A 26029-nucleotide genomic window follows, 5' to 3' on the forward strand; every position below is an offset into this window, starting at 1 on the left:
CAAGGCTATAGGCCCAACACTTCGGATGGGGATCGAATCCCGGCCTGGGCGGCCGCTTTTCGATGGCGGCGAAAAGCAAGGCGCCCGTGTGCTGTGTGATGTCAGTGCATGGTAAAGAACACCAGGTGGTCGAAATTTCCGGAGTCCTGCACTACGGCGTCTCTCATAGCCTGAGTCGCTTTGGGACGTTAAACCCCACAACCAAACCGAACCAGTAATAATAATAATAATATATAAATTGATTCACAGGAAAGGAAAGGCGCAGTATCTGTCACACTTGTTTCACACCTGAACCGTGCCGTAAGGGAAGGGAGGAAGGTTTGGTTTGGTTTGGTGGGGTTTAACGTCCCAAAGCGACTCAGGCTATGAGAGACGCCGTAGTGGAGGACTCCGGAAATTTCGACCACCTGGGGTTCTTTAACGTGCACTCACATCGCACAGGACACAAGCGCCTTGCTTTTCGCCTCCATCGAAAACGCAGCAGTTCGGGATCGAATCCGGGTACTCCGGCACAGTAGTCAGAGGCGTCTTACCACTGCACCACCCCGGCGGGGCACGTAATGAAACTGCTGCTGACGGTGAAGGGTGGCTGCTCCTAGCCCTAAGGGCTAGGAGCAGCCACCCTTCATCGACAACGCCACTTGCGGCGGGGGCTAGCCAGCCACCGAATTCTTATCTGTTGCTGGCCGTCATTGCACCCGCCACCGGCGCGCGTCTTTTTCTCCCTCTTTTTCTTTCTTCACTACTTTCTCTCCTGTTCGCACGAGGCAGCGAAGCCGCCGGGGTGGTGCAGTGGTAAGACGCCCGACCACTGTGCCGGAGTACCCGGGTTCGAAACCGACCTCGGCGGCTGCGTTTCGACGGAGGCGAAACGAAGAGGCGTCCGTGTGCTGTGCGATGTCAGCGCACGTTAAAGATCCCCAGGTGGTCGAAATTACTCCGTAGCCCTCCACTACGGCTCCTCTTTCTCTCTTTCCACTTTCACTCCCCCTTCTTTTACGGTGCGGTTGAGGTGTCCCCAGAAAACAAGTGAGACAGTTACCGCGCCTTTCCCTACCTATAAATCAATCAGGTGGCTCAGCTACAGAGCCAGTAGCAGACCCATGCATTTTCTTTTCCTTCTTCCTACAGCCACAACAACAACAGCAACAAACTGCTGATCGTGGGTTCTGCGCTGTCCTCACGTGAAATGAACGTTGAACGATTCATTAAAAAGTAGCCCCCCCCCCCCCCCCCCTACACGTACCAATCAATGTATTTCACCTACGTCGCGGTGGTGTAGTGGTTAGGGCGCTGCAGTGGCCAAGGATGCGGGATAGAATCCCGGCCGCGGCAGCCGCTTTTCGATGGAGGCGAAAAGCAAGGCGCCCGTGTGCTCGGAACCCTCCACTACCGCGTCTCTCATAGCCTTAGTCGCTTCGGGACGTTAAATCCCGCAAACCAAACCAAACCAAGGTGTTTCAAATGACACAGCCTCGCTTCAACTTCACAACTTCGATCCATTGCCTGCGTAACCACCTAACGTGACCTGCACTTGTTCCAATGCATCTGTTATACGAATGAAGAAAAGCGGTCTTCGTTTTCAAACAGCCACAACGTAACCACCTCTCTCTGTAGCTTATCGAACACCGACTAAAATGATCGCTTACAGACAAGCGCAGTGTCTGTCAGCCCCACCTCGTGCACGGAAACGAAGCACCCATGATCCCATACTCGCCTCTCCGTCATCATCCGGACACTAATAAGGTCGCAACGGCTGCACAGAGGCTGCCGATAGACAAGACAGTGGCAGCACTGCCGAGCTGGGGCCCGGCAAACGGGGTCTGCAGGATGGATAACTTACCCGACGGTAGCAGGCGAAGACAAAGGCGTCTCACAGCTCGGGCACATTACGCCCCGTGTTCCGCACACGCGTGTAACAGGTCAGCGCGGGGCACACAGCGGTGGCCCCACCCTCGGCAGCGCCACCGACGAGGCCCCGGAGAAAAAAACGATGGCCCGCGACGATTGTGCATAATTGATGACGCGCGGCGCAGCGCGCTCACGCTGTCTCCGAAGTTCGCCACGCCCGCTTCAGCACTGCCATATCCAAAGGTGTAGCGCAGCAGAGCCTCAAATAATGGTTATATTGTAACGCCACTGACGACGATGAGGTATTGGGTGGCAGAAGGGAAGGAAGAGAAGAGAAAGAACAGGCGGTGGTGTTTGAAGCTGGTATAAGCCTCACCCTGTTCCGCTCCTATCTGCGCTGTAAATTTGCTATTTCACCGTAACAATATTACACCAGCGCCATCAAACCCTGTTCGACGCATTAGGGTTGCAATTACATTGGCTTTCCACCGAAGAAAACCAAAAAAAGAGGGAAGTTAATGCTGCGATTAACTGCTGCAGCATCACACCCGGTTCGTGACCGCGATCGCCAAGGTGACCAGGCGACGAACAGAAAAAAAAAAAAAAAAAAAAAAAAAAGAAAGCAATGCCTTTAGTCGCTTACTCAAAGCATGCTTGCACATAATGCGCATAGAATCTCGTACCGGTCCATTTACAGCTTTCAATGAGCCACCGACATGCGGGGATAGTAAGACCAGTTCATGACTTCTGACAGCCAAATAGTTGAGGCTCAACGCTAGCAGCGCCAACCGCAAGTGCATACGTGCCCCCTTGCAAGTGAAAGAGTGCACGGCTGCCTGCACGGGCATCCAAGGACGCGTCAACGTTCCATCTTTCACTCCTCCAGAGACGGCGGAAGGTTCACACGGAAGGCGGTGTTTGAGCAAGTGCCGACCACCGTGTATGAACAGCGATAGCCGTGGGCATCGCACAGCCGTGAGCAGGCCTCGTAAACGGACGGATAATCTGTCGGAGCACGCGCCAGGGCTGCCTGCCTTCGGGAACAAAGGAAGAGCCTCACCTCCGCGCCCGGCCTGAACAAAGACGTGTATCGTCCTCGGAGGCAGCAGCGGATGCAGTAGTCGCGCCTCGCTGAGCGGGCGCCGAGGAAAGAAACGACCGGACGCGCGACGCAGCGCGCGCGCACTCGACACCCCTCGGCACGTCGCCAGTCCTCGCGCGACGGCTCACACAAAGGCGAGGCGACGTATTGCGCGACGAGACGGGAACGAAAGGAAGAAAGCAAAGGCCACCGAGCGCTCCGTTGCGACACCCCGCACGCAACGAACGGACGACGAGACTCCGAAGACATCAGCCGCTTGCTCGATGTGTGTACAGAGGGAGGCGTCGGCTCGTGCAAACACGCGCCACGCCGGCAAGTGGGCGAAAATCCCTGGGCGCGAGCGGACACGCGCAAACCTCGGCACTGGAATCCCCTCGCTTCACGAGTGATGAACCCAATGAACCCGTTATTGTGCGGCCTTCGTGCACGGCGAAAGCTTCCCTCGCTGCACGCGCCGGCACAACTGCGCCGCGCATTGCAACGTCGTTATGTGCTCACCTCGGATAGCAGTTGCGAGAAACGAAGGAACGCGAGCCGACCATTAGTGGAATCCCGAAGCATCCAGATACTTTCAGCGTCACGCACGCGAATGTATAGAACAGTTGGGGGAGGTGGGCAAAACTGCCTTCGCATCGCATGACGTAAGCAAAATCGTATGCGCAATGCATGTTAAACATGATGAAATGCAACCATGTACCACGTTTGCCAAAACCCTCTAAGGAACAGGGTTTGTTTCTTTTGTTTCAGCCGCGCAGTGAAACACTCATGGCGGGGTGTGGGCGAAACAAGTGTGTCAAAACCATGCAACGTTGGGCAAAACTAAGTTCTCTATTTCCATGCTGTGTTACACAGGTGCTATCTCTCCCACCTTCGGGTGCTGCCCATAAAATACGACATCCAAGCGGCCGACCTTCCGACGCACCCCGCCGGGGTGGCGCAGTGGTTACGGCGCTCGACTACTGTTCCCAAGGACGCGGGATCGAATCCCGGCCTCGGCGGCAGCTTTTCGATGGAGGCGAAAAGCAAGGCGCCCGTGTGCTGTGCGTTGTCAGTGCACGTTAAAGAACCCCAGGTGGTCGAAATTTCCGGAGTCCTCCACTACGGCGTCTCTCATAGCCTGAGTTGCTTTGGGACGTTAAACCCCACAAACCAAACCAAACCAAACCTTCCGACGCCCTTATAGGCACCTTGCACACTGAAGGCGTACCCGCCAAATTACGATTCTGTATGAACAGTGTGGTGGTGGTGAAAACGTTTAATAAAAATAGAGAGTTACATGAAGGTTGCTCTGGGGTCAGGCTTAGTACCCTTCCCCTCACAAACACTAGGTGGCGCTAAAGAACTTCTCCGAGCACAGCAGGCAAGCACGTGCAGAAGTGCCGAGAACTGCTGTGATTCTACAGGCGACGATCCGTCAGCCCGATCCGAACGAGACAGTGTGCGAGAAACAATGATTCGCTGCTGGTTTTTCAAAGCCCTCGCAAGCTACATTACGGACTAGTCGCTTTCGGTTGGAGAAGGAAGACAGGTCGGCAGGTAATGCAAGGCTCGACTTCAAATTTATGACCCACACGAAAGCCTTCGCAAAGCGGACGCTTGAAGTGAACGACTACCAGCTTGGCTCCAGCGCAGCGCGCATAATGGCCAGGTGTAGCTGCGAGCTTTCCTTCTCGCGGGTAGCATCCTTGGAACTCCCCTTCCCTTAGTTTTGCTGTCTCTTCCAGCGAGTTCGCCGCGCATTCGAAACGACCCACTTCCCGACAGCGGCCGCTGCAATACCTACGCGCCAAGCTCGACGTCTTGCCAAGCCGATATGAGTCACCTCTGTGTGCGGTAGGAAGATCGCGAAGAAAGCGCGTGGTTTAAGCCAGAGGGACTTCCCCTGGCGGCGGCTCTGACGGAGGGAGCAACGAAACGGAGTGCGTGACGCACAAGACCGCGCCAGGTCAAAGAACGAGCTGATTATCCGGTTTCGACGAAAACTGCCCGGCACGGGGCAGTTCCTTCACCACCACCACCACCCGTCGAATACCTGGACACGCTTCGCCTGCTCCACCGCCACGACCACCATTGGACTGGTTGCCTCGAGCAGGAGAACGTCGCTAGCCAAACATACGCATGGCAGCAAGTAAAAAGCAATGCTATCTGCGCGCGGCAGAAGCAATTATGCAGAGCAGTGCTGCGGTGAAGCAGCCAGGTATAGTACATCTTGATGAGCAATGCGGACAGCTCAGGTATCTGTACAGCTCGCGTTTACATGCTAGAAAGAGAGAGACAGAGAGAGAAAGAAGAAATGATTCGCGCGGTAAACGATACCAGTACAAAATTTCTCCCCGTACAAACCAGTACAAAATTTATCACATGCAGATTTACCAGACAGTCTGATCTGGAACCCGAATGCACCGGCGTTCGCGGGGAGTGCGGCAACGGCTCTGCAGTGTGAGTTGAAACGACAGCCGCTGTGTTGCCCCAGCAGGCCTATAAGCCGGCAAACTCCCCCGTGCGTAGACATGGGAACTTGATGCAAGAAAAAAAAAAAAACTATGTTGCCGCATGGTCCATTCAATAATGGCCTGTCGTCGCGATGCAGCAGTCTATACCTGCCAACCTCAGCGCACGCCGCGTAAACAAGGCCTGCTACGCCCAGAAATGACGGCGGGATGACATTCGCGCAGAGAGCGTGAATCATACGCCACCGCTGCGCACACGGCGAGGTAAACAGAAAAAAAGAAAGAAAGGGCACAACGAGCAGTTTACACCACGCCGCGAGAACAACGGATGCTCCCTGTGTGTTTCCGGAAGGCCCTTGGCAGAGGTCTACGAACACGGTGGAGGCCGCCAACAGGCGCAGCGGAGAGCCCTCGGGTGAGTAACGAGCACCGGAGGAAAACTAAGAAGGCTGATAACAACGCAGACGTCTGGAGCACGCACGAGCAGAGAGAGAGAAAAGAGATTGATTGATTGAATGTCCTTTATTGAATGGGAAGGCTCATGGCCATGGATGGGGATAAAGGGGAGTAGACAATCTTTATAGGTCGTCACTCAAATCACATTGCTCTAACCAGGCCACTAAGCGAGCCATACTTGGCAAATATCATCTGTGTGTTTGCATCAGTTTCTACGAAGACTGGTCCGAGTATAGTGCATAAGGGCAAGAGAAGAGAAACACCGTATCACGCGGCGCAGAAACAGTGCGCAAAATCTTAAGCAGCGGACCGCGCTCTCACGAAAAAAAAAAAAAAAAAAAAGAAAAAAAAAAAAGCGCGCCATAATTCTTCCTTCATTCGCATTTATTGTTCGACCAGTGTCAAGAAATGAGCAAGCAATGTGTTCTCATGGTTCAGTCACAGGGAACTTGTATGCATCAGCACACATCAAAGCAAACGAGAAAGGTGTACAGTCTTTGTCAAAAATAAATGACCCAAGCGGGTTCGCTTCCAAGCCCTGTAATATTAGAGGCTCCTGAAACTTCAATATTGGAGTATATATATACAGGTCAGCTAGAGAAGAGTGAGGACAATATCTGCCATCTACGAGATTTCGAACACTAGAGATGCGCATCAAGCACAGTTAGGAGGCTTAGAAGCGAAATCCTTGGGCCGTATATATTTGTGACAAAGAATGTACCTATGCACGCGAAAAAAGCAAAAGGAAGCAAATAAAAGTGCAGCACCGGGACGATGGCACAATAATGCTAGATCTGTTTTCAATTCTGCCTCCGCTGTGTAAGGCAGGGTCCTGTGCTTGTTTCCTTTGTGGCACCGCGTGACTTTGTTCTTTCGCTTGCTCATATGAGATTGCACCAATTTGCGCCCGTCCTTTTACGGCCACAACTTCATTCACGCGAACTATTTCAGCCTCCAAAGTGACCGCAGGCGCACTCACCACACAATTTGAATTACAAAATGATGTCCGAGTACGTCTGAAATTATGCGGCAAATAGCAGCTCACGTGGCAATGCTGAAGTTCGGTGCGTCTCGTGTTGTTCAGCTGCGCTGGTGATAAAAGCGACTACGCATCTGCTCTGACAACTGCACACAATCGCAGAACAGAGGCCGACCAGACTTTTCCCGCTGCTATTCGTGTGCGCTTTTACTTTATATGGTCATCAGCTTTCGCCAATTAGGGTCCACTGAAGGAAGAAGGCCTCATTCCTACCAACAGTCGCAAAAGTGGCCATGTTCTGTTAGCCAGCCTAGCGAACAGCAATCGCCAGGAGCGTTCCGAATCCCCTTTGTCCACTTATAGCATTTAGGTTCGATTCCCTCGCCCTGAGCACGCGTTCCGTTTGCATGTTCGACAATTTCACTGTGATTCACAATCACAACTAATACGTTTTTGCAATCTACTCGTACATAAGCGGCTGTCAATATGCCTGATGCATGAAATATTCCAAGGGTTACAGGATGAAAGATTCGCGAAACTACACAGTCGCACCGCGCAGTCGAAAGAGTGCGCGCCGTGGTAGCTAATTGCCGCGCTCGCCTCATCTCAATCGAACAGCCAGCTCAATCCCCTCTCTGCGGTTCCGGCTCGGCGTTCCCCGGGCAACGCGAAACACGAGTTTAGCGAAGCCTGCATCCAGACGGCGAAGCTGGTTGGGAAAATTGAATTCCCCCCGAGCGTCTGCCAAGAAACGGAAGTCGAGCTATATAGCTCGACTTCTATATAGCTGTCCTATATTTACAGGCTGCAGCAACGATTGCTCTTTTGGCGAAGCCTGAAGCGCAGAAAGGACAGGGACGTAGGGAGACACGGGACAAAGCGCTGGTAGAGATAGCGTCTCTCTCTCTCTCACGTCCCTGTCCTTTTTGCGCTTCAGGCTTCGCCAAAACGATCAAACCCGACCAACCAGCCCAAGAATCAGCCTTGCTGTATAGCGCAACGAACCCTGGATCTGCACGCCACGGTTGGTCGGTCAGGTGAATTCATAAGCTATTTCTGGGCGTAACACGGAGCGATCGAGCAAGTCGGGAAGAGAACGGTGGACACGTGAAGGACTCGTAGCAACAAAAAGCGACAAGAACAGGGATCTCCAGAGATCTCTGTACCTGCTTCGGGCAGGTCAACACAAAGCTCACGAGGCCTCGTCACCACGCTGCGCGCCGGACGCGAGTTGCAAAACGAGACAAGGCCACAACGGCGTCGCTCATCGCCAAAAACGTTAGGAAGGTAGCGGGATCCGTCGCCGCGCGCAAGCGCGTGACAACGACCCCCGCTGCGACGCAGCGCAGAACATCAGGCTCCCATCGAATGCGCCTTTCGTCACCTGCCAGGGGCTTGCATGCACCGGAGGGAGGCGAACGCCTACCGCCTGCATGTATGCACACAGCGGGCAAAGCACCCAAGAAGCGCCTTTGTCACATTTCCTCTCGCGGTTCCTATAGAACTGTCGACACTCAAGCTTCAGCTGTAAGCGACGCCCCGCCCCGCGGGGCCGTTACCAGAGGACATCGATCCCGCCGGTTTGAGGCGAGTAAAAGTGACCGAAATGTGGCCACGCGCGTTCGTCTCACTTTGCACGACAACCTGCGATCACGCGCGCACTCCCACGCGGACTGCCACAGGCGGGGGATCGACGTACGCGATGAATCCACGGGTTCTAGAGGAAGGAAAGACCGCCGCCGAGACACGAGCGACACGCTCACGACGTTGTTTCATCATGAGGTCCCTGAGCACACCCTTCGCCACGTGACCAGTGGCGTCGCTTCATCCACCACGCGGGCGCCAGCGATGACCGGTCACGCGCGCAGACACAAGGTCAGGCGCGGACATCGCGCGTGCGCGCGCAGCAGGAGACACGCGTACATGTTCAATCGATAGTGATGTGACGTCAGTTGAGCTGCTGGAAGATTGCACCCTGCAGGCGGTTGCGCAGTCCTGAGAGAAGATTGTTCCACACTTGAAAATGCTTCCACGACTTCCTGTATAGATCCACTGTATACCCTGTCTGAAAGAGAGCCAAAAACTGCTGCCTTTCGGAATGTGGTTTACATCCGCAAGAGCACTGCGTGCATACCATCCGAGGCAAGGGCTCCGAGCCACTGCCCGCCACCCAATTGAGATACACACAACTAATACACATTTAAAGTTCAATCCATCCCAAACAACCGCTGCTCAACTACCCCCCCCCCCCCCCCCCGGAAAAAAAAAAGTGCATCCCAGCAAAGCGGGAGATGAAAATATTTCCTACGCACCTGCACGTTCGAGGGTACCGTATGTAATGAGCAATATGAGCTAGGACAAAGTTTGAGCAATCATTTATTGATTACTCCATAATTTTGTTTGACAAGAACAGATTATTTAGTCTTTTAAAGAGGTTTCCTTTGGATGCATAATATCTGTAAGCCGCCATCATATTTAATAGCGAAATACTGAGAATGTTCGCAATTTTTTGCAAGAAGTTCGTTCTTTCTCCTATTGCTCATGACTGTACATGGAGCTGTAACCAAATTCGGTGCCTAAAGCTATGCTTCCTCAAAGAATCCACGCGCAACTCGAGACGCCACAAGACGACTAGCAGAGATACAAAGTATAAAAACTGAACGCTAAGCCGCAGCGCGTCGCACAGGGCTCCCGCCCATTTCCCTTCTTGGTGTCGCACGGCAGTTGCGTAAGGCCGCGCCAAACAGGGGCCGGCTGCGGTACCCAGCCAGGCGCGCCTCCCAGTAAAGTTCAAGGCAGGCGGCTTATCTCTTTCGAAAAGAGAAAGCCCTACACAGTATACGCAGAAACCAAGGCCGCAGACCAAAACTGGCTCATTTGCATAAGAGACGCGCACGCTGGAAAACAGAGAAAGGTCGGCGCCGGCCCCCGAATCAGTCGCGCCTTTCTTCTTCGACGGCCGAGTCCGCTGCTGCCAGACACTAGAGAAGCGTACGAAGGCGCAGGTTCTTCCAATCCCCAAACGCATAAAGAAATAACGAGTTCAGTGCACCACCAACAACACGCGACCCTGCGCGCAAGAACGTATTTTTTTTTTTTCCTCCGTCCCCTCGCTTACGTACGTCGGACAGCTTTGCGGGCTTTCTCACTGACCGACTCGTAACACATCGCCCTTCCGTTTAAGGGAGCGAGTTGTCATCGCCTCGGTTAAGCGTATATCAAACGAAACCAGTGACGGGAACCACGAAACAGGTTCCGCGACCGCCGGTGTACTGCGCTCAACTGCGACCGAAATGGAAAACAGATCGTTTCACTAGCGTATTAACTATGCGCGCGTGTACATACGAATGGGCGCAAAGGTGCTTTCCGGATTTCACCCATCTCCATCGCTTGCGCCAGCAGCGGGAAACGAATGAAAAGAAAACGAGAGATAAGCATCGGATGACGAAGAGTGCGTCTGAAACGAAAGCAAACCAACAGCACGGTCAGAAACCCGACTCTGCGGAGAGGGAGGCAGCTGGCGCGAGAAAAACAGGTAGGTGCACGGGTAACGAATGCCGTCGCATTCGGTGCGGACTCGGCGGCACTAACTACGTATAAAGCCCGGCGGCACGCGGCAGGGCGACCGACAGGTTTTACGCGTGCGGGCTGTTTCCCCGGTATCCAGAATGTAAAAACAACCAGGCAAATTCTTTCAGCCCACCAACAGCTGTTTAGTCCAAAAGCAATGAACAGGACCAAGGTCCGCTAACAGTCGACCACATAGGGGACGTGCTTCTGTCTGGCATTCTCGCCCGGTGCTTTCGCAAACAGAAAAAGAAAGGAAAGCTATTTCCCGCTGTGAGCGCCGTCCGAGCGGTATAGACACACATCGCAGGTTAACCCATTCTGCGTCGCGTCGTCGGTCGTTGTCACCGCCGCAGCAGGCTGTGCGAAACGCCAATGAGGAATTTATTCGTCCTTTTGTCCTCAAATACCGGGAGGGGGGTCGTCGCATGGATTAGGGTAAGCCTTATTTACAGCGACCGACGTGAGCGCGCGATTAGCCGCACTTTGGCTGCTTTCGAATTCAGTAACGTGCGCGTAGTTCAAGGCGGCGGCGGCGAAGACAAACAGTCGGAGTCAGCGGCCGACACTCTTTCCTACCCCTGTGTACTTTCAGGGGGGTGCAGAAAAGAAAAAAAAAAAAGGAAGTTGTTCGGCACGGGGCAACAGATATTCGTACGGGCTGAACAGAGTGCACCTTTGTTCCTTCTCGAGCGCGAAGGTCAAAGGTCATCGCGCACCGAGGCTACCGAGACAGCCGACCTCTCTCCGAACGAAACCCGTCGGTGCCTTCCTCGGCTGTGTGCGTGTGTGTGTGTGCACGTAGAACTCGCTCGGAATACGCCCAGAAAGCGAGTACTCTGGTGGGCGACGAAGCGTGACGGCCGCTAAACAGCCTGATTTGTGGCCGCCTGTCCCCGCTGCCGCGCAGGGCATCCCTCCCCTCCTGCAGTGATCTGCTGCTGACACTACCGAGGTCGCGATCCATCCACGTCGCGTGCCGCCCATGAATGCCGAGGGGTTCAAGAGCACGGGGACGAGGCGGGGGTCGCTCGACAGGCTGTCGCGTGCGCGGTAATTAATAACGACATAATGCAAAAGCCAGCGTGGTACGTACAAGTGCGGCAACCACACGCCGTTGGGATGCCCTCCAACAATTCAGTAGCGATGAAAATCCAAAATGGAGGAGAATGGGCACCCGCAGGCCCAAAACGGAAGTGCTGCAGCTCCGTCTCGTTCCCACGGTGAAGCGTCAATTGTCCACTGTCTGTTCCCAGGGGCGTAGCCATGGGGTGGTGGCGATTCGGTGTCAGAACACCCTCCAAACTTTTCTGAGCGCTGCTCCCCCCCCTCTCCCCCCCCCTTCCCCCGCAATTCTTTAGGTCTTTTTTTCTGGCCCATATTTTGTTTCGCCCGGGGGCGTATAACATCCCCGAAAAATATCTCTGGCTACGCCACTGGCTTAGATATGGAACTAATTCGATATCGAACTAATTAATATGGTCTTAGCTCATGCGGGGAATCCGGAAAATGAGGCTGCCCACCAAGTTCCAACACGCTCGAGAATTAGCCTGCCGAGCAATGGCGCAAAATCAGGAGCCGGGACCCTTCGGTGAGCCACTTATATCACGCCAAAAACTCACTGCCCCCCCCCCCCCCCCCCATTGCTAAGCAACAAGAACACTCCCATTACCGCATAAAACACTGGCCAGACACCAGCAAGTCATATGGAGACAGCTACAGACGGGAATCCTCCCTAACCCAAAGTCAAAATTCATAAATAAATATATGAATCCCTTCCGCCGCTTTTGTGGTAAAAAAAGACTGGGATACAGGAACGAGGAGCATATAAGACAATACACGAGGGGCGAGTGCTGTCACTTTCTGCGCACTCTTCCCCAGCTGCGCTATTCCTTCAATGTACACTTTGTCCGCGAACATTCAATGCGCTACGCAGGATATGTTTGCATGAAGGGCAGCGTCCATTCTAGCTGGCTACAGGGCCTCGCGCTGCCACGTGGAAGAGATAATGACTGCCGCGCCGCTTCATTGCCCTGAGCCCTAAATTTCCGCCGCAAAGAATAGCTGCACAACGCACAAATGAAAAAATAACTCTGAATGGACTGGCTGCATGCGATACACCCCCAAAATTCAAAGCAGAAAGTTAGATACATAGACATAACGCCGAGTCTGCCTGTGGAATACCCTTAATTGAGGAAGCTCTAGCTACCAGTAAGGATAACATTACTCCAGCGATCCGGCCAGTTGAGATTACGAATAGGAGGGGCACATGTGGCACATAACCTTCTCATTTAGTCACAATAAACAGTACAAATAAAAGCTAATATATTATATCGTAGGCCAATACGCACAAACTGATGGGTGGAACGAGTCTGCGCTCCATTCAGCGCTACACAGGTTAGCATGCCGAATAAGTAAAAAAGAGAAAAAAAAAAGTCAGGCACTTAATTTTATCGTGTGTTCAGAATGCGAGAGCATTAAAGTTCACTTGACCTGCTCCCCGTCCTCCTTTGTCACTGCTGCCCGCCGCCGATACCGCACCTTCAGCGACATACGTGCGTTCGGTTTTCCTCTCCGCTTGCGCGAATATTCTACTAGAGTATATATAGGTACAGACACACGCGGCGTTCATTCCGGCCCCATTCCAACCTAGTACTCGGGCATGTGAGCATGTCTCTGCACAAAGCCAAGCGCAGCCTCCAGCGGACGTCGAGCCTGCCACCGCGCTCGCTCATGTATCCCATAATTCTACCAAACAGCGCACTGTCATGTCAGGTGGTCTCAGGACGTCACAGCGTCATGACGCCGGAATATACTGCTCCAGCGAGCCTTCCAGCAATAAATTTGAAACTTAGTGCGCACACTGACGCCACACACACACACACACACATTATATTATATAGTGACGACAGTTACGCGGGGTGCGCATTGCAAAGGCCGTGCTTGTCAACGTCCAACAATGAGAAGAATAACGGCGCATAATGAAAATTTGTGTGTGCGTTGGGGTCCGTTCCTGGGACTACCTTTCGGCTATTTACCCACCGAAAATGAGCAGGACTTACGCACTACAGATCGCCGAAGAAAGAAAAACCACCACCGTTCGCAGTTGGCTGTATAGGATGAAACTCGACACAGCTCCCACTCAGACACCAATGCCTTGCCATATGCGAACGGATTTCAAGCAAAACTCCATTTTTAGAATGCATTCGCTCCAATAATACCGCGTAGCTTCTAATGACAGATGCATAACGCCGTGCTCTTTGTGGCGATGCGCTGGTATGGGTGGTTTGACGTCTAGAAGTGGCTCCGGCTAAGATCGAATGATGCCTAGTTAAGGGCTCCGGATCAATTACGACCACTTGCAGATCTTTAACGTGCACTGGCATCGTACGATATACAGGCGCCTTTTGCAATACCCCTCTATCAAAATGCTGCTGTCGCGGCCGGGTCCAAACCCCGGAACTCCGGGCCGATAGCCGATCGCCTAACCAGCGAGTCACTGCGGCGGGCCCTACTGTTCGATTCTTGTCTTGCAGAGGAAAAGGTTTGCTGGCTCTGGAATAACCAATCCAAAAGTCTCCAAATCTGCGACCTTGACCGACGTGGGCCGCGCCTGTTCGCGGCAGCGGCTGCTGGAATAGGCGTACGCAACGCGCACGGCACGGTTTCCGGCGCACGGGGCGCGCTCGGGTTGACGCATCGGCGAAGGACAGAGGGGCCGCGACTCCGTTCCGCCAGGAGGGGACAATCGCGTCAGGGACGCACAAACAATCGCGGGCCGCCACTGCAGCGTCGCGCTGTCTCGCGCGTGTTATTAATAAGAGGCACAATAGGGACGGGAGAAAGGAATTCGCGAGGGCGGGACAAGATCTCCGGCGCAGGTTCTGCGTGGCTGCTCTTCGCAAGGTCGCTTCGAATCTCGCTTGCTGATGGCGGCCGTGATGAGAGCGTGGCTCTTTGAGCAAGACAGATATGATTCGAAATGCGGATGCCCCCTGTGACCCGTTGCATTCCTCAACGTTCCGCCCTAAGGGTGCACAAAGTTTCAGGGAAATGCGGAACAAAGAAAGAACTGTTTGCAAACAAAAAAAGCGCTTGAAACAGTGCCGCCAGGCAGGCAGCACGGCGATGGGTAACACCGGCAGATATAAGAGCAACACAGACGTCCCCAGTACGGTGTTTTTTTTTTTCTTTCTTTTTTTTTTGCTTTTTTGCTTTTCATTTCGCTAGCTCTCGGCTCGTCGGTTCGTGTCACTACGTTGGAGGAAGTCGCAGCACCAACACGAGGCTGCACACAACAAGCGAGGAGGCTAGTGCGGGTTAAGGTACTATAGTACTCACCACATGGCCTGCACGGAGACCGGCTTGAAAATGTAATGCCCGTGGCTGGACGTCACGCTGAAACCCCTGCGGAAACAAAGGAAAAGAAAATAGTCAGACCGACGACACGGCCTATACATTCATCAACACTCCGCAAAACAAGCAAAGCGACAATTACTGAAGACCCCTTAGCACCGCGGGGAGACATGTCAAAGCAGGTTTGCACGATACGCAAAATCCAGCCGGAGCAGTCAGCGTCAAGGCGTTCGAAGGATGTTGAAGCCCGAACTTCACAGCCGTGAAATTTCTGCGCAACGCGAGATGCCAGATGACATGACACGTATACGCAAAATTTCGCACAGGCTAATACGAGCATAAGTTGCAAACGGGGAATCTTTCATACGATGTCCGGCGATTTAGTTTCCGGCATTATACCCGAAGGCCAACGTGGATAAGATGAAGACGGAGATGCGACTATAAGGCCACCAAACTCAATAACTAAATGTGTTAGAGGGACTTGTCAACTCCCTAGTAAAGGGCACACTCCAAAAGCTTGCTTCCTCCAAAATGCGCAGTTATTCCATTTGTCTATCAGAATGTAACACGCGCGGAGCCAGTGCGCTCACCTAGGAAACTACGAGGTGGCTTTTTTCAATCCACCCGGGAGTACAAGCTGGAGCGTTAAGCATGTACCGGTGCATAGATCGAAACGCACACGGTTGAAATAAATGACAGTCCCGCCGAGCTTTTGCTGCGGGCCATGGTTCTCATTTACCGTGAGTAGCCAAGCGGCGACGTTCGTTCAAGGCATCCGACAGAGCAACACGACGACCGGAGGAATGAGGGGGCGACGGAACGCTGTCACTACAAAATGCGCGGGCCGCCAGGACTTCCACTAATACCGCGGGACAAGATGTCGGGCCGATAACATGGCTACACAGTAACCGCCGGCACAGTGAAAAATAGAGGACCGCATCGAAACAAAGGGAGCGAATCCGGCGTCATCGACGGCAGGTAGCGTGAGTGAGCGTGTTGTGACACACGTCCACGTGTTATAAACCACTTTGCACCGGCCGCGGGCACAAAGGACAGGGAGCGACGGCCCGCCTCCCGCCGAGGGAACGCGCCGACGAGACGACGGTTGACAAACACCGCGCTCGTCACGCGCGGTGTTTGTAAACCCGCGCTTGAGCCCGGAATTATCTGGAAGGCGACGATCAGGGGTCCTGCCACTCGTTCCTCGAAAGGTAAATACTTTTTTTTTTTCTTTTCCTGGTGGCGTCCTGCACGCACAAAACATTCTTACGAAGACTGCGTCCGGACTGAACCAAGATTCGGACTGTTCTGAGTGTGCGCAATGCGCTCCATATGCGTCAAGCGGCTGTTGTACGGTTCCACAGGAAGCAACAAGGCCGGAGTGCGAGCCGGCGCCAGCTAAGCTACACATTGCTGCTGCTTGCGGGGTAATAATACAATTCACCAGACGACGGTACAGTACCAGTGAATTGTCGCTGTATTACGTAAGACAACAAAATCCCCTAGATGGCCTCCACGTTACATCAGTCAACTGTACAGGGCGTGCACGGCCACGTGTTCGACCTACACATTGCAGCTGCTCAGCATGCCTTTCAGAACCTCCCGCGGCGAGCTTCCGCAAAAACAAGCATTGTCGAAGCAAGCAGGATAAAGCATCGAGGCAGCTGATCTGTAAACAATCGATCTCCGAAGCAATTAGCTGCTCGTTTCGAGCGTCCTCGTCTTTGTGCGCAACTCCGACCGCCCGCTGCTGGTTGATAATAAGAGGTTTTCACGCCTCCAGAGAGAGAGATAGAAATGAAGGGCACATGCTGGATCCCACTGTTGCTGCCTCCCTGAATGCGTCACAACGCCGAAGACGCAGGTGTATTCCGGTCGATGATGTAAAGACATGTTTACGCTCGAAATGCTGCTTGCGACGACACACACCGGTAGTGACTAGCTGTGCAGTGCTAAGACAATCGCGTGTGGGCGTCGTGGTCTTGTGCATGCTTCTTTTATTACTACTTTTACCACTCCCCTGCCTTGAACTGTCTCCCTACCGCTTAACTCTATTATTTCTTCTTACTGTCTATACTTAGCGCCCCTTTGTACCCGCCACCCCAGCTAAGGTGCCTCCGGGCGCCATGACAAGGTGCCGCGGCTTGCACTATAGCGCTTTCCCTCATTTGTAGCCATCTTTCGATTAAACCAATTGACTACGAGGACGTCACAAAAAATAAACACCATAATGCTGCCAAAGACTATCTTACGCGTGTTAAACGTATTTCAATCGTTACCTGTTCACTGAGAGCCTGCGTAGCCTTATTACGACGCATCGCTTCCAATGTCGTCGAGCGTCACAACAAACGAGCAAGCACGGTGCAACGGTAATTGGCGACCGCCGACGGCATGATCCGCAACTCGCTTACATGGCTACATGTCCCCCCACTCCCCAACTCCACCGCAAATAGCCTCCCTAGCGATGCCGAACAGGAGACTCAGGCGCGGGTGGGGCGAGGTCTTCGGCAGGCGCCCTCTGTTTGTGGATGCACAGCCTCTCTGGTTGGTCCGGAAGGACGCCGCTAGACGTAAACGGCGCACGTTATCGGCGCCAGCAGGGGGCCCCCGGGGACGCAAGGGTGAACCGATGGCCGGGGGTTGCAGAAAAGGGCCCACTACGCCAGCGAACCACAGTTTCCAAATCGAGAGACGCGGATATGGATGAGCGCGCTTCGGACACCCGTGTTTGCGTATACGCGCATAAGCCGATTTAGAGGAGGGGAGAGAGGTCCAAGGGAAAGGAAAGACGAGGCCAACGACCTCGCTCACTGTACTCTCGGACTGGAGCCATGGGAGTTGCGCCCGATGGCATATAACAGCGAAAACATGCTGCCAACAGCGGAATTCGATTAACCCTAAACATGACTATCTCACGAGTATTCGCGTGTAAGGGCGCTATAGTATTGAGGCGCCTCGACTACTGAAGGCTGCCACCAGCGTGCTGGACGAAAGGACGAGCTCAAGTTAGTTCCTGGCACCGATAACGTGGCGGGCGGTTCTAATATGAGAAGAATGGAGAATTACCTATTTCGTCACTCAACCCCAAATGTTTCGAAACAAGGTATACGCAGCTAACCCGTGACATCGAGGAGGAGGACAAAGAAGCGGGTCGGGTCGACTGCGACTGGACCCACGTGATGGCCGTATGTCCGGGCGCCAACAAAATAAACAGACGAAAAAACAAAACGGTAAGCTCTTCCTGTGCCGCAGTCAATAAAGGCCCGACTCGCATGGATGCTTAGAGGTCATCATTCTGCCTCGACGCACGGCGCTCCAGTGTTGTTTCAACAAGACGGTAGAAATTTTTAACAACGGAGCCTGAAGCAGCTGCATGTGCATAATTAATAATAATAATAATAATAATAATAATAATAATAATAATAATAATAATAATAATAATAATAATAATAATTGGTTCACAGGAAGAGAAAGGCGCAGTATCTGTCACACTTGATCTGTGTACACCTGAACCGCGCCGTAAGGGAAGGGAGGAAGGTGGGAGTGAACGTAGAAAGAGAGAAAGCGGAGCGGTAGTGGAGGGCTACGGAGTAATTTCGACCACCTGGGGATCTTTAACGTGCGCTGACATCGCACAGCACACGGACGCCACTTCGTTTCGCCTCCAGTGAAACGCAGCCGCCGAGGTCAGGTTCGAAGCCGGGTACTCCAGCATAGAGGTCGGGCGTCTTACCACTGCACCACCTCGGCACATGTGCATTGAAATAACGAAAATTTTGAGGTCGAGAACGAGAATACTAAATGTCTCAGCAACGTCCGTAGTCATTGGGCAGCATGGGTTTGTTTTACTCGACGTACTAAATGGTCGAAGCAGCACGAAAGGGAAGCTTCTCCGCGTGTAATTTTCAGCATTCAATAATTCCCGATTTCCCAAAGTAGTCCTTATGAAGATGCGCCATTCATTCCCGCCTACGATGTAGAAGAACGGAAACCAGCGAAGGAAAAACGCACCCGTCCCCGTCGAGTGTGATGCGGGCGTCCGCCCAGACGGGGATGACCAGGCCAATGGTGGTTTGGTGGTTGCAGTCGATGCCCAGCAGACAGGCCTCCTCGGCGCCCACCGCGTTGGTCCGGGACACCACCACCAGGTAGCGCGTACGACCTGCAGGGTGGGCGCTCTCCAATTTCACCGCCTGCACGGGAAGAGGAGAATGTCAGGGGGTGACAGACGGGAACAGAAACACATAAGACAACTCGATCAAAGCGCGCTTCAGAGTCTACACGGGCGATCGCAGAGGTGGGAGTGTAGAAGTGTGCATCACCAACAGTCTCTCGTGAAAATCGGTCGAACTGAGAAAGCCGTATAAGTACGGGAGGTGAATACGCTTCGGTACTGACGCGCACACACACACACACACACACACACACACACACACACACACACACACACACACACACACACACACACACACACACACACACACACACACACACACACACACACACACACACACACACACACACACACACACACACACACACACACACACACACACACACACACACACACACACACACACCCTGAAAACCTGTACTCCACTTTCGGATCGTGGCGAAAACAATAGCGACCGCCAACCATTACTTTCTAAAAAAGATTTCAGAAGGCGTTGCCAGACACATTTCCGCTTACAGCACATGGTCACTCTTGGGTCCACCCTCGACGGCATTGTCATCAGTCACTGGATGAACGCGGAACCTTCCCGACTACGTACAGCTCTAGGCCAGCGGCAGAACTGCTTAACGACTAAGCAGAGTTACGGGTTTCGTTTCCGCCTTCAGGCACAATACGCATGCACTGGGGATGTGCGCAGATTCAGGTCCAAGACCTAATTAAGAACCGCACGCACCTGCTTTGCAACGCTCAGAAACCATATAGGTGAAAAAAAAAAAAAAAAACTTATAGGAGCTCGTCTGCCCTGTCCAACCGAAGCAAATAGCAACCGTCGTCGTTGCCCACGGAAGATGGACGTCCCGGTAAACACTCCTCCGCACTCGACCACAGGAAGAGAAATGTGACCAACTCAGTGAGGGCCTCCCGCACACGGTGTACAAAAGCAGAGACCAGACAGTGTGGCAAATCACTTAGCGGTGAAATCGCACTCAAGCTCTTCGCTTCCCGGAGTCCGTTTAGAGAGGGACTTGTACCTTTTTTAAAACTACGGGCAGACCGTTATTACGGCGATACAATTCTGCTTTCGCACGCCACCGCGAATTCTAACAACAAAGACAAAAAAAAAAAAAAAATACGGTGAAGGGGTGGCGAAGAAACAGACGACCGAAACGGATGGCGGCGTTCGCTGAGTCACACTCGAAAACCGTGTCGCGGCGAAATTTGCGGGTAAAGCGGGAACTGAATGCAGCCCGTCTTCCAAATACGGTTCTTGTATTTAATTTTTTTTTCCGTCTGTCCCACTGTGGTGCCCGGAGAAGGCGCATCGTACCGGAACAAAGCAAGGGTTCGCTCAGAGACGCGCGCGCCACCGGACCGTTTCCGCGTATAAAGCGACGCCGCGGACTCGGCTGAGCAGGGCGCGCCTGGCTGCGCTAGTCGGAAAAAGTCCCGTGCACGCACACCGAGAATATTCTCCCTCGACTTCCTCGGAGTCCGCAGGACAGGCAGTGCCGACTTTTATCGAGAGAGAGAGAGTCGAAATTACTTTCCCGGTTGTTTAAGCTCATAACGTTTTACAGCTAACAGGGGCATATTAAAGAGTTTAGAGGCCTTTAACTATAAACTGCTCTCATTTTAAGTGCCTCCCAACAAGCGATGAGGGTTCCGAAGAGACTGCTTTTTTTTTTTTTTTCGCTCTTTCGGTAATTCGCAGCCTCCCATGCGTGAGGGTGGCTCACCAGTACGTCAGTATAGGAAAAAAAAAAAATGTTCATTTTCTCCCGCGAGTTCTCGGGCGTATCCGAAAGTCATCAGGGAAGAATACGCAACGTGGTGACGATACGCTGAAAGCTGAGTTCGGTTCATGTTACCCGTCGGGCCTGGGATACGGCTGCCTACTTCAAAGCCTCTGACGACCATGCCAGCAAATAAAAAAGGTCGTCGAAACGCAGAACATGAAGCTTTTGCCGCGGTCACGTATGCGACAACTCCGTGCCGGGGTTTTTTTTTTTTTTTTTTTGCACTTTTTTTTCTCCAATTCTACCCAGAACGAAGCTGGGGCAAGGGGGTGGCATGGAATGATACCAGTTCACAGGTGGACAGTTTACAGGAGAACCAATACGCACGAGATGTGGGTGCTCGACAAAATATGCGGAAGCGCTGGGTAAGAGCAGCATGCGATAAAACATATCATAATACAGCGGCACAAATGCGGTAGGCGCTCCCAACGCGCCCGCTGCCATAACGGATTGGACTGGCTTGTTCCGGCAAGAGTGGCTTGCAGAATTTTGAAGCGAACATCAATGCGTTCTAATTGCGGGCAATATTTCAGGTTTTTACCGGTCTATACACATTGCTAATAATTTTTTCAGTGCTAATAATGGCAAAATATAGCAATTTAACGCATTATATACACTCGGTTGGGTGCGGATGCATTTTAGCTATCCGAGTGTTTACCACCGAAAAAACAGCAACCGCTAGTGTCGCCAGCAATTTTTCCGCTCCATTGCTCCTACGGGAGTGTCACCCCACTGGCTGTGGTCTCGGCAAACGCCACGACGCGACCTGTAGTCACATGACGACGAAATGACACAGTGATCTAGTGCACAAAAAGAGGCACACAAATAGGAGACACGGCAGGGCACATGCTAGACTTGCAAACTACAGCGCAGCACACCCATCACTAAAGTAAGGGTAGTTTGAAGAATTCACTAAGGCAAATGCGAGGTCTGGAGTATACACGTCTAGGACATTCCAATACCACACTCATCGTTTGAAGTCCTGGAAAATGTGTGATTACCACTTCTATCGCGCGTCCTGAGTGTCACGTCACATTGATTATTACCCTGGTGGTCTTTTACCCGGCGTGTGTATGTAAGTGCAGGCTTCAGTTTCTCTTGCAATAAAGTTGAAAGTTCAGCGCCCTGTGATATCTCCTTCATTTTCTCTGACTCTGTACGCGCTGCTGATCAAAATCGGCCGCGGTCATGATTGTGGCACAATTTGACGCGAGACACAGCTGAAGAATCAGCTGCATAATGACAACGCTTGAACAATCGCCGGGCTGCAGGCAGGAGACAAGTCATTTGGAAGTTGTCAGAGAGAAAAAAGAACAATAAACCACCGCATATGGGTGATTCTTAAAGCAGGCACACCGGGTATAGAAAAAAATATATATACCCAGAAGCAGCGGAATAGGTTCAGGCGCGCAAACGAAAGCCTCGAGGACAAAAATGTTTCGCAAAACAATTAAGCTATCGATTACAGAGAAGATTGGCATCCGAGCCAGACTTCTCACTGAACAAAAAAAAAAAAAATTCGAGAGCATTGCGTAATACACACTGAAAGAATGCGAAAGCCTAAGCGTTGCTGGTGTACGCGGTGTACGCTTGCTCTCATTATCATTATCAATAAATGTACCGTCATTATCATTGCTAATGTCACCATTGTTAATGTCGCCATTGTTATTATCACTAATTACAGCGTCATTGTCATCGCTATTATCCTCCTAACGGTATAGACGAGGACATTTATGATGTGCGTTTCACAATCCCGGGCGTGGCGCACGGCTGGAGATCCAAGGGATGGATCCGAGGTTCGATTCCCGGTGGACACAGGATTTATTTATTTATTTTTAACTATCTTCCTCACGGTAGACTGGCCAATGACGTTAGCAGGTGATAGCGTCAAATTCTCGACGTATCCCGCAGAATCTCGCGAATTCCCGTGGCCGGACGGGCACGGTCATGGCCGCGAGTATGAGTCACAAAGTCTTTCGCCTTAATACGCAGGCAGTTCAGTGGACACGGCTCCAAACTTACACATTCCTAAACCAGGAACTGGTAAACCATATTTTACCGGATGTTGGATCAGATGGGTGTGTAAGCTGCATGCGGGCAGAGAAGGTGGAGTGCCCTCATTTTCCCGAGAGATAGGTAATAAAGAAACCTGGGAGACCCTGCTGCGAAGCCCGGACCCCGAGCTCTAACTACTCCTCATCAGACAGGCCGAAGACGTCGCCAGGAAACAAGACCTCCCGGCCTGCGTCTAGACGGCATCCCGCCCTCTTGGGCTAATAGCAAACAAACAAACAAACAAAAAAAAAAGGGGGGGGGGGGGGGGGGTATACACTCACTTATTCGAGTCGAGAGCAGCGCAACTCCAAGATGAACGCGACACATTAGGGAACTATGGATGGATGCAGACACATTTCTACGCCGACTACGAATTAGACCACTCGCTCACAGCTGCAACAGGAAATGTGGCCGCCAAGAACGAGACCAATCATTTCAACTACAAAACGGCGGGCAATGCACCTCCGCGAAGATCGGAGCCATAGGCACGCCTAACGGCCTGAATGCGCACTGACTGTGTACGGGCTGTTCGAGAAACGTTTCGTGCGTGCCCTAATGAGGCGGTAGTCCGTATAGGCGCGTACGTATGTACACACTGGTACACGAGCGCGCTTGACTGCGCGAAAGCACGCGCATGCATGAGCGGGAAACGTGCCGAAGGCAACTGTGAATCGAAAGGGCGGAGGGCGCAGAACGTTGGCCTGCCCCTTGGCGCGGCCTGAGGGGGTGCAAGATTTGCCTGCAGGAAAACTTGGGGACCGTCTGAACTCGTAAGCCCTACATACACCTCGTTGCACTACGCATGCATACACGTCCGAAGGAACGCAGCGGCCGTCGGTACAACAGCCAACTTTACCCCCATATTATTACAGCGGGAGCTCCATATATACTCAATGAAAAAGTCGAGCACCAGCAGACTCCGTCCTTTTCACCTTCAGCTAAGCATCAACGCCAAACCTTCGAATCACGCCGTGGCAATGCAATTCTTTTTTTTTTTTTTGTAGTTTACGTCGAGTTTAAAATAATTTGCGGCCTAATCCATGCTGCATCTAGATTGTTCAACTGCAGAAATGCATATGCGGACCGACCCATATTCTGTGCATAAACAAAGAAGATCGGCAGTGTCGTACTGGAACGACGGCCCAGTCGAAAGCACAAATGGAATTGTATCTATACCGTGGGGTCCGACGTTCAGCTTGCGTAGAGTAGGTTAAGTGAAGCTGTAACGGGTATACACAAGAGGATAGGACGACAGTCGACGACCTTGCTGTAAAGAATCGATCATGCTTGTCTATAGAGCGCTCCAGCCAGGCTGTGCACAGGTATATACCAAAGTGAAATTCCAAAGCAGTTGCTCAGTTTCACTGATAAATCTTGAGCTCTATCCATAAAGCAGCTGGAATATCATGCCAACCAAGAAAAGCGCTGTGTGCGCGCTCGGATAGTTTTATTTCGACACGAGGCAATTTAGTGCACGAAAAGTAGATATGCTCGAGGTCGTTATGAGCATAAACTTAGGCCGGACTCTGATATGCTTCATATATTAGAGAAACTCAACAGCGGATATTAATAAAATTTTGTGTTTCATACATCAAGTGCAACACTGCCAAAGCTAGAGCTCTTGTTTGCGCTCCCCACATCCGCGATGAAAAATAGTGCCTGCTCTTGACGAGAGTAAATAATAGTTGCTTTGTCTGCAACTTTAATACATCTTACATTTGCCATCAACTCCATAAAAACCACCTTTTTTAGGGAGAAAGGACCGGGGCGCGGTGCATTTGTATGTTTTGCTTGTCGTTTTCTTTCGTGTCGCGTTCGCTGCCCCGCAACCCTGCCAGCTGTGCCCTCCGCGCTGCGCAACACAGCGACCTCGATTGCCTCCGGAGCGGATTTTTTCTATAAGATCCGTGAAGATGTCCAGGCACGCGAAGCAAGTTATTGCAAACGTGTATACTCGGAATAAAGCCCGTTTCCGCAGAAACCACTCGGCCACGACACGAGCGCGACGTGATGCGCCTTTTATTTTTATTTTTTTCTTGCGGACTACTTGCGTAGCTTTCGAAACAGAGTATATAGACAGTCTCAGCAATTAAACTTTGCATCTGATGATTTTCGATAGGAAAAATCTAGATATTATTTACCCCATTCGAAAAAAAAAATGATAATTCGAGAGTCGTCTTTTCACTATCTGTGTGCAAATAATACTAAAAGGCATTAAACTGTAAATACAGCCGAACGACAATTAGAATATTCAAACTGTTTGCAATCAGGAGCACGGCTATGCATTAAAGCGAGCAAGCATAGACTTCAGGCTTGTCCTTAAAGCTCTGCTGCGAGCTTTTTTTTTTTTTAATACTGTTCACCCTAGGGCAGCGGAAAATAGACTAGCTAAAATGTACTGAATCAAGAATTACTTTAATTCTCTGCACCACTGTGTATTCGTCGGTAGTCGCGAAATGGCAGACGAATGCAAGGCGCCAAACAACCAAGGCAACAGCTACAGTAATGTCGTTCCTATACATTACCTCAGCTGTTTGGCTAACGACACAAAATTGAGAAAACCACTGCCATCTTGCCATACTAAATGCAGTCATCAATACGTTCTCAGTAGCAGAGGCACAATACTGCATCGTCTCCGGCGGAGCGACTGATCAGAATCCCATTTGGTTTCTGGGTTCAGTTCTTCAGGACATCCACCTCTTCATATCTTTATGACAGTCGATGGAAAGCTAGCTTTCGGCCAACGCTGCGACAAGCGACGCGGCGAAGCATTCCCTACGCGTTGGAACATCGTCGCCGCGGCCGCTCCTGCAAGTCTTTTTTTTTTTTTTTTTTCACTGCCGCGGCAGAAATCGCCAGCGTCACCGGTTGCAGGTGGAACAGCCAGACCACATGCGAGTGAAGCGAACACGAAGGAGCTCTACGCAGCGCAGACAAAGGATGGCGATGCACGACGCTACGCTGCTGTCAAGCCACGGCAGCGTGCGAGAAAATAGGTTCGTCAGTCCCGGCTCGCGCCTACGCACTCGCCGTCTCGATCGCCACCAAACGAGCCCTGACGCACTTCGATGGCACGGCGATTACAAGGTGCGCTCACTTTCACGGAGGCCTCCACGTCGTTCGCGCAGGTGTTCTCGCCTCCGCACAGCTCGCCTGTATCAACAGCTCCGGCGAACGAAAAAAAGCGGGTCGCTGTTGTGTTCGGCCCCCACGCAAGGCGGTAGCGTAACGGTTAATCCAGGC

The 26029-nt window shown here is 52.1% G+C and overlaps 1 protein-coding gene across 3 annotated transcripts in view; it reads right to left on the reverse strand.

Annotated features, from left to right (window-relative positions):
- Positions 1–26029, reverse strand: part of ssh (Protein phosphatase Slingshot) — a 270074-nt gene that overhangs the window by 29135 nt on the left and 214910 nt on the right. For all 3 annotated transcript variants that reach the window (XM_084597898.1, XM_084597897.1, XM_084597899.1), the window contains exons 5-6: positions 18773–18954; positions 14747–14812 (exon numbers count right to left, since the gene is read on the reverse strand). In XM_084597898.1, the coding sequence (XP_084454024.1) occupies positions 14747–14812; positions 18773–18954 (248 nt within the window). The remainder of the gene's footprint in view (positions 1–14746; positions 14813–18772; positions 18955–26029) is intronic.

The sequence above is a fragment of the Amblyomma maculatum genome, chromosome 3, assembly GCF_055883805.1.
Source record: "Amblyomma maculatum isolate TAMU_Amacu chromosome 3, ASM5588380v1, whole genome shotgun sequence".
NCBI classification, from domain to species: domain Eukaryota; kingdom Metazoa; phylum Arthropoda; class Arachnida; order Ixodida; family Ixodidae; genus Amblyomma; species Amblyomma maculatum.